Source organism: Lipophrys pholis (assembly GCF_963383615.2).
Source record: "Lipophrys pholis genome assembly, chromosome: 1".
Classification (NCBI taxonomy): domain Eukaryota; kingdom Metazoa; phylum Chordata; class Actinopteri; order Blenniiformes; family Blenniidae; genus Lipophrys; species Lipophrys pholis.
This window is the reverse complement of record NC_137635.1, coordinates 13,563,697-13,578,264: the sequence shown is the minus strand read 5'-3', so window position 1 is coordinate 13,578,264 and position 14,568 is coordinate 13,563,697. Positions and strand designations below refer to the sequence as shown.

The 14,568-nt window shown below is 46.1% G+C and overlaps 1 protein-coding gene across 5 annotated transcripts; it reads left to right on the top strand.

Annotated features, from left to right (window-relative positions):
• The first annotated feature begins 1,576 nt into the window (after positions 1 to 1,576).
• On the top strand, positions 1,577 to 14,406 carry jakmip3 (Janus kinase and microtubule interacting protein 3). 5 transcript variants are annotated; one of them, XM_080486720.1, is made up of 24 exons: positions 1,577 to 1,701; positions 2,587 to 2,788; positions 2,857 to 3,099; positions 3,184 to 3,423; positions 6,039 to 6,233; positions 7,111 to 7,224; positions 7,454 to 7,600; positions 7,977 to 8,114; positions 8,240 to 8,275; positions 8,634 to 8,705; positions 8,803 to 8,907; positions 9,206 to 9,334; positions 9,420 to 9,503; positions 9,710 to 9,772; positions 10,614 to 10,712; positions 10,797 to 10,895; positions 10,972 to 11,031; positions 11,194 to 11,259; positions 11,885 to 11,953; positions 12,083 to 12,160; positions 12,260 to 12,493; positions 12,617 to 12,682; positions 12,794 to 12,850; positions 13,083 to 14,406. In XM_080486720.1, the coding sequence occupies exons 2-23, from the start codon at positions 2,654 to 2,656 to the stop codon at positions 12,842 to 12,844; spliced, it is 2,523 nt and encodes an 840-aa protein (XP_080342846.1). In that variant the 5' UTR covers positions 1,577 to 1,701; positions 2,587 to 2,653; the 3' UTR covers positions 12,845 to 12,850; positions 13,083 to 14,406. The 5 variants fall into 5 exon arrangements, with proteins under 5 accessions (XP_080342846.1, XP_080342847.1, XP_080342845.1 ...); XM_080486721.1 differs by having other exon boundaries at positions 1,583 to 1,701; positions 10,972 to 11,025; XM_080486719.1 differs by having other exon boundaries at positions 1,583 to 1,701; positions 7,454 to 7,609; positions 10,972 to 11,025.
• The last annotated feature ends 162 nt before the right edge of the window (positions 14,407 to 14,568 follow it).

Genomic DNA, 14,568 nt, shown 5'->3' with positions numbered 1-14,568 from the left:
CACAGACCTCAGACCATGCACCTGACCCGGGACCACATGCTGAGAGCTCCTGGACTCTGTTTTATAAACTAAAGTGGACAAGAACCAACTGAGTCTGAGTCACGTGTTAAAACAACTGAACCAACCTGATATACCTGTTATATCTCTTTAACTAGTTGTCCAGGATAAACTAGTTCTACTGGTTGAACTAGTTGTACTGATCAAACTGTGCCACAAAATGTGAAAAGGAATTCTGTTGATGTTTGTTTCTGCAGCTGCAGGTACTGTTACTTGGTACAGTAGCTTCATTCATTCATTCATTCTCACGCACCCAAAACAAGTGAAGATACAATGAAGAACCACTCAGAAAGATCATCTCACACATTTGCCCTCTGTCATGCGTATACTCTGTTCCACGTTCATGCTGTCACACATTCACTCTTGTTCTCTCCGTCAAATGTTTACTTGGAAAGTTGGAAATGACTTTGCCCCTACTAATACTACATTACCCATGATTCTCAGCTGCAGTGTGTGTTTGACAATGTGTCAATAAGTCCCTCCACCTCACCTGTCAGCATAGTGGGCTGTGATTGGACGGACTTGGTGTCCTCATGTTCTCATTGGATGTTTTTCGGTGTCCTGACGTCTCATTGGCCGGTGTTCGTGTTGAAGTATTTCTGTTTCATTGGAAATTATTCATGATGTGTTTACAGATTAAAGTGTTTAAATGTGTGTGAGACAGAACGTTATCTTGATCATTTAGAAAGTATTCTAAAATTCTAAAAAAACTCAGTACTACTCAGACAAAAGTACTCTGAAGGACGACATTGTCATGAAAGAGGTCAGAGAGATACTTGTTGAGAATACTCTGAACTTACTATAAAAGCTGTTTGATAGTACTCTGAGAGAAAGTACTCAGCAGAGCATTCAAAGTACTCAAAATTACATGAACAGTGAACAACTCTCTGAAGCCAAGACCTCTGACAGTATGATAAAGGTACTCTCAAAGTACTTTGTATGTGCAAGCTCACTCAGAAATTTCCATTGTAGTTCTACATCACTCTTAAAGTACTCCAAGATTAAGATTGCGAGGATTACTCTGAAAATGCTGCTGTCAGGATGTTTTCTTTGGAGTTATTTAGTGTTGTAGTCAAGACCACCTACCCTGAAGCCGAGCCAAGACCAAGACCAGCACATACCAAGACAAGAGCAAGTTTATAAGGTAGGAGACCGAGTAAAGACCAAAGTTAGACTTTATAGGCGGCAGAGATGAAATCGAGACAATGACCAGAGTATTTTGTTTGTTTTTGTTTATTTAAAAGGATCCCCATTAGCTGACGCCAAAAAGACAGCTAGTCTTCCTGGGGTCCAGATGTATCCCAAGACTAAGTCAGGACCAAGACTTTCAGGACATGGGACCAACTCAAGTCCAAGACCAAGAATTTGGGTGGGTGAGATTAGGTCAAGACCAAGACTAGAGCAACCCTAGACCAAGACAAGACCAAATTGCATTGATGATAAACGTCCAGCAGAGGGAGACAAAGTGACGATGCTGAGCCCTCACAGCTGAGGGCTGCTGGGAGGAGAGGATGATGGGGGAGGCAGGGGGGAGGAGGGGGAGGAGATGACGCCAGCACAGGCTGCAGAGATGCTAACAGCACCGACACTCAGACCCTCTCTGACAGGAGCTACCTGCTAACTGCTACAGACAGACAGACACAGGTAGGGTCGGGGCAGACAGGGTGGGACACGGGGAGGGGGGGACAGACAGAGGGGGGAGACACAGACAGGGACAGAGACACAGCGAGGCCGGGGGAGACAAAACTGATGCTGACACACACACTCAGCTGCAGTGAAGCTAACTGCTGGTAGCATGCTGTAGAGAGCAGGCTAACACACACACACACACACACACACACACACACACACACACACACACACACACACACACACACACACACACACACACACACACTCTCACACACACACACAGTCCCCAAGGCTTCTAATTGGATGGTAAGTGATTTCAGTGTGTGTGCTGTGAGTGTGTGTGCGTGTGTGTGTGTGTGTGTGTGTGTGTGTGTGTGTGTGTGTGTGTGTGTGTGTGTGTGTGTGTGTGTGTGTGAGTGGGTGTGTGGGTGTGTGCTGCTGCTGAGTGTTGATGCTGTTGCCGTGGAAACAGTCATGTATTCGTGCTGTCATCACACATGTGACGCCTGAAAGTGTTGGCTGTGTGTTCATGTTGTGTGTTTCTGTGTGTAGTTGCATGTTCAAATTGTGTGTATTTGTGTGTTCATGTATGTATGTGATTGCGTGTCCATGTGCAGTTGCCTGTGTGTAGTTGTGGATCTATTTTGTTTGTAGTAACGTGTTCATGGTGTGTGTATATCTGTGTGCTGTGTCTTCTTGCTGTGTGTAGATGTGTGTCAACGTGTAGTTATGTGTGCTCGTGTGTGTGGTTGCGTGTGTTCATGTTGTGGGTCTGTCTGTAGTTGTGTCTCCATGTTGTATGTAGTTGTGTCATTATATGTAGTTGTCTGAGTGTAGATGTGTCTACATGCTGATGTGTCTGAGTGTAGTTGAGTGTGTTGATGTGTGTCTTTGTAGACAGGTGCAGATGTTGTCAGCGTTCAGGTTGACGGACAGCTGAAGGGGGCGGAGCCTGCAGCCGGGGATGTCGAAGCGAGGAACAGGTGCGCGGGGTAAGGGTGAGCGACCCGACGCCATGGCGACTCTCCAAGCAGCCAATGAAGAGCTGAGAGCGAAGCTGACGGACATCCAGATCGAACTACAACAGGAGAAGAACAAGGTAAGGACTACAAATCCCAGAGTGCACCTGGGGCCACTGTGTATGTCCTGACTGTACACCTGCCTCAGGTAAGCCGACTGGAGAGGGAGCACAGTCAGGAGCTGAGGGCCGAGCATCACCGGGCAACGGTCGCCGTGACAGAGCTGAAGACCAAACTACACCAGGAGAAGCAGAAGGAGCTGGCCGTTACCAGGGAGACGTTACTACGGCAACATGAGATGGAGCTCATGAGGGTCATCAAGATCAAAGACGGAGAGATCCAACGTCTGAACGGCCTGGTGGTAACACTACGGGACGGGTCCACTGACAAGGTGTTCATTCATTCATTCATCCATTTATGACTCCCTAAGAAGGAGGAGCAGTAGGAGGTCTCAGACTCTGTGTCCGACCTCCAGGTGAGGACCGCTCTGCTGGCGGAAGTGGAGGAGGCCAGGAGGAGCTGGGAGGCGGAGCGTTGTCGATTCCAGCAGGAGGCGCTGGAGCTGCGAGGAGCGAAGAAGAGTGCAGAGGAGGCGCTGGCCGCCGCTCAGCAGGCCTCCCAGGCCCGAGCCTCAGAGCTCCGGTCTGCTCACCATCAGCACCAGGAAGAGCTCAACCGCACCAAGAGGGACTGTGAGAGGGAGGTCCGCCGCCTGGTACGCTCACACGCCAACTCGCGTCAACACGCATCCACACTCGAAAACACATGTCAACATGTACAAACGCACGTAAACGCGTTTAACCACATGGAGAAAACATGTAAACTCTTGTCAACACATGTAAACACACGCCAACAGACACTGCCTGGCCCAAAAAAAAAAAGTCACCGCCTGGATTTAACTAAGGAAATAGGTACAAGCCTCCTATTGGACAATAACTGCATGGGCAATTATCTTTCAGCTGGCAACAAGTTATTTAACCCCAGCTGATGCAATGAGTAACTTCTCATTTCTTAAACAACCATGGCGAAAGACACATTCTGTGGTCGTGGAAAAGATGTTAGTTTGTTTAAGAAGGGTCAAATCAATGGCATGCATCGAGCAGAGAAAACATCTCAGGAGATTGCAGAAACTACTAAAATTGGGTTAAGAACCGTCCAACGTATTATTAAAAACTGGAAGGATGGTGGGGATCATCGGGCTCAAATTGTGAAAGAGTGTTTCAGGGAGCATGAGACGTCTTTTTCACACAATGGATTGGCCGAGACTGAACCCCATGAGTCTTTGGGCGGTGCTGGAGAGGCTTTGCACAGTCGTCAGACTCTCCCATCATCAATACAAGATCTTGGTAAAAAGTTAATGCAACAGTGGATGGAAATAAATCTCGTGACATTGCAGAAGCTTGTCAAAACAACGTCACAGTGAACGCTGTAACCAAAGCGAAATATCCGAGTGTTTGACCTTTTTTTTTGGTGGCGACTTTATTTTTGGCCAGGCAGTGTACATAAACATTCGTAAACACATCAACATTTACTGACATACGTAAAACACAGGTAAACACGTATCGACACGCGTGAACAGACAAACATATGAAAAACACATGTCAACACATGTCCATACACAAAAACAAAAAGAAAACACACATCAACGTGTACAAACACTTGCAAACACACATCAAACACAGGGAAACTTGTGTCAATACATGTAAACACGTCAACACATATAAACATATGAAAACACATGTACAAATGTTGTCAACACACATAAAGACATGTCAACACAAATGAGCAAACAGCAACACACATAGAACACGTGGAAACATGTTGTCAACTCGTGTAAACACGCACAAACGTGTAAACATGTGTAAATGTGTCAACACACATGAACACATGTAAACACACGTCAACGTGCTTAAATGTGTTACAACAGGTAAACAGGTAAACATGCCTCAACACATGTAAACACGCGTAAACAAGTGTAAACATGCCTCGTGTGAATACACGTCAACGCGTCACATGTCTCAACACACGTAAACTTGTCAACACAAGTTACCCGTGTGAACACGTGTCAAAGTGTAAATGAGCGTATACATGCATAAATACACGTCATAACACATCAACACATGCAAACACACGCCGTATAAAAACACGTTGATACACATAAACACACAGCCGACAAGAACACATCAACACGTGGCAACTCAGGGGAGCGTGTGAATCAGTGAACGCAAAGATCGTACACTGCATATTGAAAGTATTCACCCTCTTGAAGTTTTCATTCTTTCTTTGCTGTTTATGCATAAAATCATGACCGGACTAGTTAAATTATATGTCCATACAGCAAGTACATTCTACTTGATAAGAAATCTTGAAATAAGATTTTATCGAGACTTAGGGTTATAATGTTAAGTCACTAACTTGTAAAACAAGCCAGTCTAGAAATAAGATTAAAAAATCTGGGCAAGTGCTGAATAAGTTGCAGTGTACCCAGAGCATGATGCTGCCACCGCCGTGCTTCACAGTGGAGTGTTTGTAGTGATGTTTGCCAAACATCCAGTCTGAGCCAAAAAGCTCAGTTTCACTTTAAACAGACCAAAGAACCTCGAATCAGCTGAGTCGTCCACTGGCATTTTGGTGAATTCCAGCTTCTTTCTGCTTTTTCTGTGTCCCTCTCCCAAACATCTTGAACTGAAGAGGAACTCGCTAACAGCTGTTGTATGTACTCTCTCTGAGCCACTAAAGCTTTGAACCGCTTCAGAGTGGTTGTTGGGGGTCTTCTTCCTGCCAGTTTCTTAGAAACCTCTTTTCACTTTGGCATGAAAGTAAATATATTGATGATGATGGGGTGAATTAGCTCGCAGGCTTTGTATTTGAACACGTGAATACATGAAACTTGTGAACAACAGATCAGCTCGTCTCTGGCATGGTGGTTGTTTATGTCCTGTGACAAAACATCAAGTTCTGACTCGTGCTGCCCTCAGCTGCTGTGGATGAATACATGATTGTGTCGTGAACGCGTGAGGGGGCAGTTGGGGCGCTGTGGGAGTGAGACAGAGGCTGGTACCACACAGACAGACCTCGCTCTGTTTCACTCTGACTCACACACACTGACCTGACGAACCTCGAAGACACAAACAAGCTTAGCACTGTGGAACAGGTGGGACTCACCTGAACTGCAGCTCCAAATCTCATGCTACTACTGACAGGACCCCCACCCACCCTCCCCCCTCCCCCCTCCCCCCTCCCCCCTCACCTGTCTGTAAGCCCCCCCCCCCCCCCCCCCCCCCCACCGCCATTCTGTGTCTCACCTGTCTGTCTCGCCTGTCTGTGCAGATGGATGAGATAAAGCTGAAGGACAGGGCCGTGTCTGTTTTGGATAAGGCCTTGGGGCTGCAGGCTGGCCACGCCCACCGCCTGCAGCTGCAGACTCAGGCTGCCGAGCAGCAAATCGCAGCAATGAGAGATGCTCAGAGGGCAGGACTAAACCACCCCTCCCCAAACTCCACCAATAACAGCGCTCCTCACATTGTAAGACCCGCCTCTTCCTGCATGCTCTAACTGCATGAAAATAACCCCCCCTCTCCAATTCTGTTCTGAAAGATCACAGCAATGCTGCTTTATTTTGAAAGATCTCTGCTGGCCTGAAGAGACGAGCTCAAGTTTTGTGTTTGTGTGACCTTCGACTGTGGAGGGTCAGTGTGCCCTCTGCTTGTAATGTCAGGCTCACTCTCACTCAACAGTCGCCCTCAGGTAACTATGGAGACCTTTCAGACATCATCTGGCTCCGCCATTTTCAGACTCATAGTGTCATGACAGCTGCCCAACCCCCAACTGAGCCATGCTAACACTACATTTCCCACTATCCTGTGATTGCTCCCCACTTTGTGACACATGATTCAGCCGAATTCAGTTGAATTTTATTTATATAGCGCCTAATACGACACAGTCAACTGCATGACAATGGAAGTTAATCAAGTGTTTTCTTATAATATTCCCTTCAGGAAGCATGCATAATGTGAAAAGTATGGGTCCGAGTACAAAACCCTGTGGAACTGCATGGTTAACTTTAGTCTAAGCTGAAGAGTCATCATTACCTTGACAGTGGAATATGTCTGATAAATATTAGTTTAGTGCTGCTCCTTCATTCCAAACTATATACTCTAGTCTCTGTATTGAGACAAGGACTGAGATTTAACAGGACTAGAACAGAGACAATCGACTGTTATAATCTGAACTTCATTACACAGCATGCCTCTGTAGAGCACCTACTCTCTGTCCATTGGGGTGTGTCTCTACGCCTCTTGAGTTCTGGGTAAATTAAGCTGTGACTGCAGGCTTGATGGTGCTCTGTTTTTGGAGCCTTGCGATTGGTGCTCTGTGATTGGCTGTCGGTGTCCTGTCTCAGTCTCAGGAGGAGCGCGACACGCGCAGGTTTCAGCTGAAGATTGCAGAGTTGAGCTCCGTCGTCCGGAAACTGGAGGACCGCAATGCACTGCTGTCCGAGGAACGCAACGAGCTGGTACAACAAACACACACACACACACACACACACACACACACACACACACACACACACACACACAGATAGGGAAACAGGTAAATCTTTCCTTGTGGATCTGGTTCCTTGTCTGGGTGTGATTTTTGTCACATCCACTAGAGGCGCTGTCACTCCTGATTTTGTTCGACAGTTTTTTTTCTTGGTAGTGAGTCTGTTTGTATGTGTGTGTGTCATTGCGTGTTTTCTTCAGCTGAAGCGTCTTCGAGAGGCTGAGAGTCAGTTTCTTCCCCTTCTGGACAAAAACAAACGTCTGAGTAGAAAAAACGAAGAATTTGCTCTCGCACTACGTCGCCTCGACAACAAGCTCCGCTTCGTCACCCAGGAGAACCTGGAGATGGTAACTATGGTAACCCTCCGACTCCATCGACACACTTACAGGCAGTCGGAGTTGTATGTAAAATGCAGCGTGCAGTTCCAGCTTTCACCTGCAGGTGTCAGTATGACTCGGCAGTTTAAAATTGGTCACATGATATTCAGACATCAGTAAAAACTATTTAATAAATCAAACGGATGAAATTGATGACTTGTCTGACTAAGAAATACAGCTACCACTTATGGCTCGCTTTTTCAGGTAACGTCTTCGTTAACTCGTACGCGTAAAACATATCGCTAACTTTCACATGAGGAAACAAACTATTGTCCAGAACAAACGTCGTGAGGACTGTCAGGTGACGGTGTTGCCCTGGTAACTGCAACGTTTGTTATGTTCACAGCGGAGACCAAGTTCGTTAAATGACCTCGATCGCAGCCACTCCTCCAGTTACCATGGTTACAGCCAGGATGCGAGGGAGATGGAGTTTCTGCGGTTACAAGTGATGGAACAGCAACATATCATCGAAGACCTGTCCAAGGTACTACTACTGAAACTTCTACTGCTACGATGACTACTGCTACTGCGAGCATTACTATACTGTTTTCGAAACTCGCGTTGCTCTCCATAGTATTTAAAAAAATTAAACATTGATTGTGTTGTCAGGCTCTGGAGACAGCTGGTTACGTGAAGAACGTTATCGTAAGTACTACTACTACTACTATCAGTGGTGAAGCAGGTCAACTTTGAATCAAATGGTTGCAGGTTCAAGGCCCCATCTCCCTCTGCCCATATGTCAAAGCAAACCAAAATTGCTCCCAGGGGATGGATTGACCGTCATCATGTGTCCAGAGTGTCTGTGAACGGTCGAAATTGGGGTCCCAATGTAAATAGGTTTTGGTGGAAAAGTGAATGAAATCCACTTAGATTACTTCTACCAATGAGTCACGACTCCAGCTGGTGCTAAAAAGTACTCGTTATTAGCTGGAAGCTATTAGCAGGAGCAACAGTGTCCAAAATGATGCTATCGGGATTGACATAGTTGCTGTCCGTCCTGCAGGAGAGAGACATGTTACTGAGGTACCGGCGGCAGGAGACGGTGAGGAGGAAACGAACCTTCAGAGCCTGCAGAGTGAGTCCAACAGTCCCAACACTCCTCCTCACGCCTCCACCAATACTTCTACAGGACTGACGACTGCCACTGGGTTTGTTGGCTTGTTTATTCGCAGGTCATCGAGACGTTCTACGGTTATGACGAGGAGGCGTCCGCAGACTCCGACGGATCGACTTTGTCATTCCACACGGACAGAACTCCAGATACCGAACCAGACGAGGTAAACGACACTCACAGCTTGAAAGCTTCCTGTCCTGGGGGAACTGGTTTAAACCGTCAGCTGTACACTGAGCGGTCCTGGTTCAAGTCTGACTGCTTTTGGTCTGACGGGGTTACATTATAGTTTTGATAGGATTTGTTAGGACTGACCTTGTTGTACATTTCCTGATTGAACTAGTCCTGGTTCAGATGGTTCTGGTCTCGATGCATACGAGCACATTTTGATCTCAGTCTAAAATGTTTTGCGGTCCAGATGGTTCTGGTTATACTCCGTCTTTCTGACTATGTGTGTGTCGCAGCTGTGTGTGCGTGAGGAGGCAGAGCTTCGGTACCGTCAGCTGACTCAGGAGTACCAGGCGCTGCAGCGAGCCTACGCCCTGCTGACGGAGACTAGCGGTGGGAGCTATGACCCGGAGAAGGAGATCAAGGTGAGGTGACCCCGACCTGAACATATCAGACCACAAGCTACCATACCTGACCCAACCTCACCTGACCGGCTGTTATTTGTTTCAGACCCGTGAGCAGCTCCTGATGGAAATCAGCCGCTACCAGAGCCGAGTCTCAGACCTGGAATCAGCGCTGACGCAACAAGGACTGGTAGCACAACCACACAATGAGGACTGAAAACACAATGACACAACATCAAGACAACAAATACTGATGAGAAAACAGAAACACAAAAAAATTGGTCACACAACATAAGTTTACCACAACACAACAACTTAAAGGAATCACACAATGAAGACTGGTGAGGAAACCACAACACAACAACAATCTCTTTGGAACGCATGTGTGTGTCACAGGATGTGCAGTGGGTGGAGGAGAAACAGAGTCTCTATCAGAGGAACCAGGAGCTGCTGGAGAAGGTGAATTTATGTTTCTTCACACGGTCCATCATCCATCCATCCATCCATCCATCCATCCATCCATTTTCTCCGACTTATCTGTTTCGTGGGGGTGGCGGTCTGAGCACTGTTATCCAGATTAAGCACCAATTAAGAATCTTCCTGCGGGTGGTGAGCCCACGGGAAGGTGGCACCAACTGAGCCAGCCGGGGGCTTCGCACGGTCCAATGAAGTGTTTATTATTTTTTGTCCGATTTTTTTTTCAGTGGTTTTATTTGTTTATGGATATTCTGCAGTTTGTCTGTTTGTTTTTCTATATATTTCCCTTCTCTTTCGATTAGGTTTACACATATTCAGGCATTTATCATTCATTTTTGATTTCCCTTTTGCCACTGATATACATCTGTAATACTAAGGCTTCATTTATACATTTCAAGTAACAATGCATCTTTTTTACCTTTTGTTCCGGATTAGTTTTACGTTTACATGGTAATGTTTTGGGAACGATGAAAACGACACACAGCAACAGCAGAAACACTGAAAACAATGTAGTTTTCATGTTGGGCCACAAGTGGGTGCTGTTTTGTAATGAAACCACACCCACGTGCACACAGAGAATTTTGATCACTATTCTGGGTGACTCTCAACTCTAAAACTCCCAACAGGAGCCAACCTGGGAAATTGACCACAAGCAAAGAAGAAAGACAATACATGTATGAGTAAAATTAAATGTGAACTAAGTATATAGTAGAACATCAATGATAACTATTATTGTTATAGTCCTCAGAAGCAAACATAACAATAGTTAAAAGCCTGTTTTAAACATAATGTTTTTGTTGTTGTTGTTGTTTTTGTGGCACAGCTGAGGCAGATGGAGTGCGAAGAGCTGCGACTGAAAAGTGACATCCAAGACGCGAAAGATCAGAACGAGCTGCTGGAGTTCAGGATCTTAGAGCTCGAGGTAACAAACTCACAACACGGCAACAACAACGACAGCAACCGATAAACAGCCAGTCTGATGTTCTTCTTGTTCCTGAACGCTCAGGAGAGAGAGCGACGCTCACCAGCCATTAACTTCCAACAACTCCATTTCCCAGAAGGCCTCAGTCCTCTGCAGATCTACTGTGAGGCTGAAGGAGTCACTGTGAGTCCCAGCTGAACGTACCTGTAGATATCTGAACACACAAACATACCTGAACGTGTGTGTGTTTGTTTGTCAGGACGTTGTGATCAGTGAGCTGATGAAGAAGTTGGACATTCTGGGCGATAACGCCGTAAGTGTATGTTGAATTTCTTTTGTACGTGTGTGTGTTTGTCAACATGTGCACAACACTTTTTATTCATCTGGAAATAAACAAGCAGATTTGCTTCTGATGTGTTTTTCTTTTTTGTGGGTTGTCTATATGGTGTTTACATGTTGTTGTCATGTTGTTTACATGTAGAATCTGACCAACGAGGAGCAGGTGGTGGTGATTCACGCCAGGACGGTACTCACTCTGGCAGAAAAGGTAACTAACACACCCACACATACACACTGTGACTTTAACAAGCCTGACGCACTACATGTGAAGACGGGAAACTTTCATTACGTATTGGGTGTCACATGACAACGGCGCTCTGAGCCAAACTCAACTGAAAACGCAAATTTTTGAAAATGTCTCCTCCTCCGTCTCCCTGGAAACGGTGGATAACTCTATTTTTCTGAAATGTTGCTACTGCCCACGCGTACCACAGCCATAGTAACTAGTTGTTCTGCACATGCTCAGTAGATGGACAGTAAGAACAATGTTTCCTTCAGAGTGTCATGACTCCCAGTCTATATTCTCCTGGGACTTGGTGGTTTTATAGTTGACAGTCACCGTGGTAACAAAACAACTTCTTGTCTCTCCATAAGAAGTTCCCGTGTTCTCCCATTGTTAATGTTTATAACGTATTGTTCTCTGCACACGTGTGTGAGGTTTCATTATAAAAACAAACAACAGCATCCACTAGTGGCCGGACATGCTAACTGGATATTATTTTCAAAATGTTGCTGTGTAAACGCGAAACCTTTCCGAAACAAAAACACAACATTGATGTATTTTCACTTGCAACATCGTCGTGTAAAAGAGACCTTATATTCTGTCTCTTTAGTGGCTGGAGTCCATCGAGGTGATGAAGTCGGCTCTGCAGCAGAAGATGTTGGACATCGAGAGTGAGAAGGTAAACAAACATTGAGATGCCCTCAGGTGCTGCAGAATCAGGCCTTGCATTATTCACTTTGCCCAGCAGGGGGCAGACTGATAAAGTGTATTGAACTTGCCAACTTGAAGTTGCTTTGCTGTGTTTCAGGACCTGTTTAGTAAGCAGAAAGGTTACCTGGACGAGGAGCTGGACTACAGGAAGCAGTCCATGGATCAGGCCCATAAGGTCAGTGTCGGACGGTCCCTGAATGCATCATCACTTATTTATATGGTCAAATGATGTTCAGGAGGGTTAACCAGCCGGCGTGGACTTTGGTCGCTGCAGAGGATCCTGGAGCTGGAGGCCATGCTGTTCGAGGCCCTGCAGCAGGAGCAGGAGTCCAGGAGGGTGGGGCTAAAGATGGAGGAGGGTGGCCTCTCGGAGATGCTGACGGAGGACGAGAGGGACGAGCTCCGGAGGGCCATGGACCAGTGGAAACGCTCCGTCATGTGTGAACTGAGAGAGAGAGATGCCCAGATCCTGCGAGAGAGGATGGAGCTGCTGCACCTCATTCAGCAGGTAAACAAATAAACAGCACATGTAAACAACTATACAACAGGCCAACAAATATACGGTACATATAAATAAGTCAACAATAGGGAAAAATAATATGTGTTTGTGTGGAAACTTTGTGCCTCACAGAGGAATAAGGAGTTGGAGGAGTTTATAGAAGCACAGAAACGACAGATCAAAGAGCTGGAGGAGAAGGTAAACAAACAAACGTGATTACAAATGTATACGCCGTTACCATGACATCAAAATCATAAACAATCTGCTGCTTTGAGAACACAACTAATACTTTCTCTCTTTTTCTCTCAGTTTTTATTTCTGTTTCTGTTTTTCTCGTTGGCTTTCATCCTCTGGTCCTAATGGCAGGTCGGTCTCTCTCTCACACACACACACACACACACACACACACACACACACACACACACACACACACACACACACACACACACACACACACACACACACACACACACACACACACACACACACTCACACTCACACTCACACTCACACTCACACACACACAGGATTTTAACCAGGTTACAGCAGCGTAACCAGCCGTTCCCTGTGGATCTTGTTTCTTGTATTTTGGTTCCAGGGTCCAGCAGGTGGACTCTGGGCAGGTGGACTCAGTCCGGACCAGAACCAGAATTCAGGACTCCGGGTTTGGAACCAACAGCTCACTGACGGAGGCTCGGCGGCCTCGCTGACGTCAGCCAATCAGAGCAGAGTGCGGCTGTCCGCTGACTCTGAGCCCGCCTCCTCACACCTCACCAGAACGCCACTCTGCTGCCTTACAGGCAATGTCAGGTTACCATGGCAACTATGGAACAACTGCACGGTGTGAGGTCAACCAGCTGACCGTGACCACGTCAGACAGAGACGACCAACTCATGACAGACTCAACCTGATGGAGGACTAGTTCATCTTTCTTTGTTCTGATTGGCTGTTCCACTTGAAGACTGTGATGTCACGGTGCACACAGAGCTCAGGTTACCACAGTCACCAGCAAGTGGTTACTAACGGTAACTAATGAAAAACTCGCCACGTCAGGAGGTCTGTGGAGCGGATACTAGTCAGCTGGTTGAACTAGTGAGGGAAACTAGAGCTTTGGTTCAGATGTTTTGAACAGGTTAAGGTGGTGAGTTAAACCCTTGAACAGCTTGAAATTGAACATTTTAGAGGTCGTGGTGCTACTGACTTAAAACTTTCCAGGTTGTGAAAGAAAACCAGTCAAGGATGTGAACCTGGTTATGTTATTGAACCACTGGTTTAAACAAGTTGAGCTGCTTAACCAGGCTTGGAAGGTGTAGGTGGGCGAGACTGTGGAGGTGAATCCGGACCCAGAGAGATTGGTCAAAAGACTGTGGTGCTTAACTAAATCCACACATTAAAGGTTGCCAGCCTTTTAACCAGATTCAGACGGTAAATTGAACCAGATGGAGACGGTCAACCCGGGTTGTGACGGTGCTTGTTAATCAGGTGGAGGTAGTTCTGGTTAAATGGAGTCAAGCCTCTCAGATCTTCAGCTGGAGAAAGCTGCTCCTCAGTTTTTATTATTTGATGGTAAAACTTGGATTTAAACTGAAACATCAAAAAACAACAACCATGTTTTCTACATTATTTTTTTTTATGTTTGTTAACTTGTAAAAAAAAACACAAAAAAAACTACCTTACATTCTGTTCACATTTCATGTTGGTAAGATTCCGCTTTCTGTCAATGTTTACTCGTCCTCATCTTCTCCTCACCTCACTTTTTCCTTTACTTCTCCTCACCTCTTTTCCCCATCTTCATCATGTCCTCCTCGCCCTCCTTCTCCTCCTTCCGCTCCCACATCTTTATTTTCACAGATCCTATTTTTATACCCGACTGTCAGTCTGAAAATCATCATGACACCTGTGAATAAAACGCTGCAAACCAGACCCAAGACGTGTGTGTGAATGTGTTAGGGAGGATTAACTGCCCGGCCAACCCAGTTATTCTGCCCATGCTAACATAACAGGCATGTCAGAGGAGGGGTGTGTGTGTGTGTGTGTGTGTGTGTGTGTGTGTGTGTGTGTGTGTTAGTATGAGAGAGATTGAA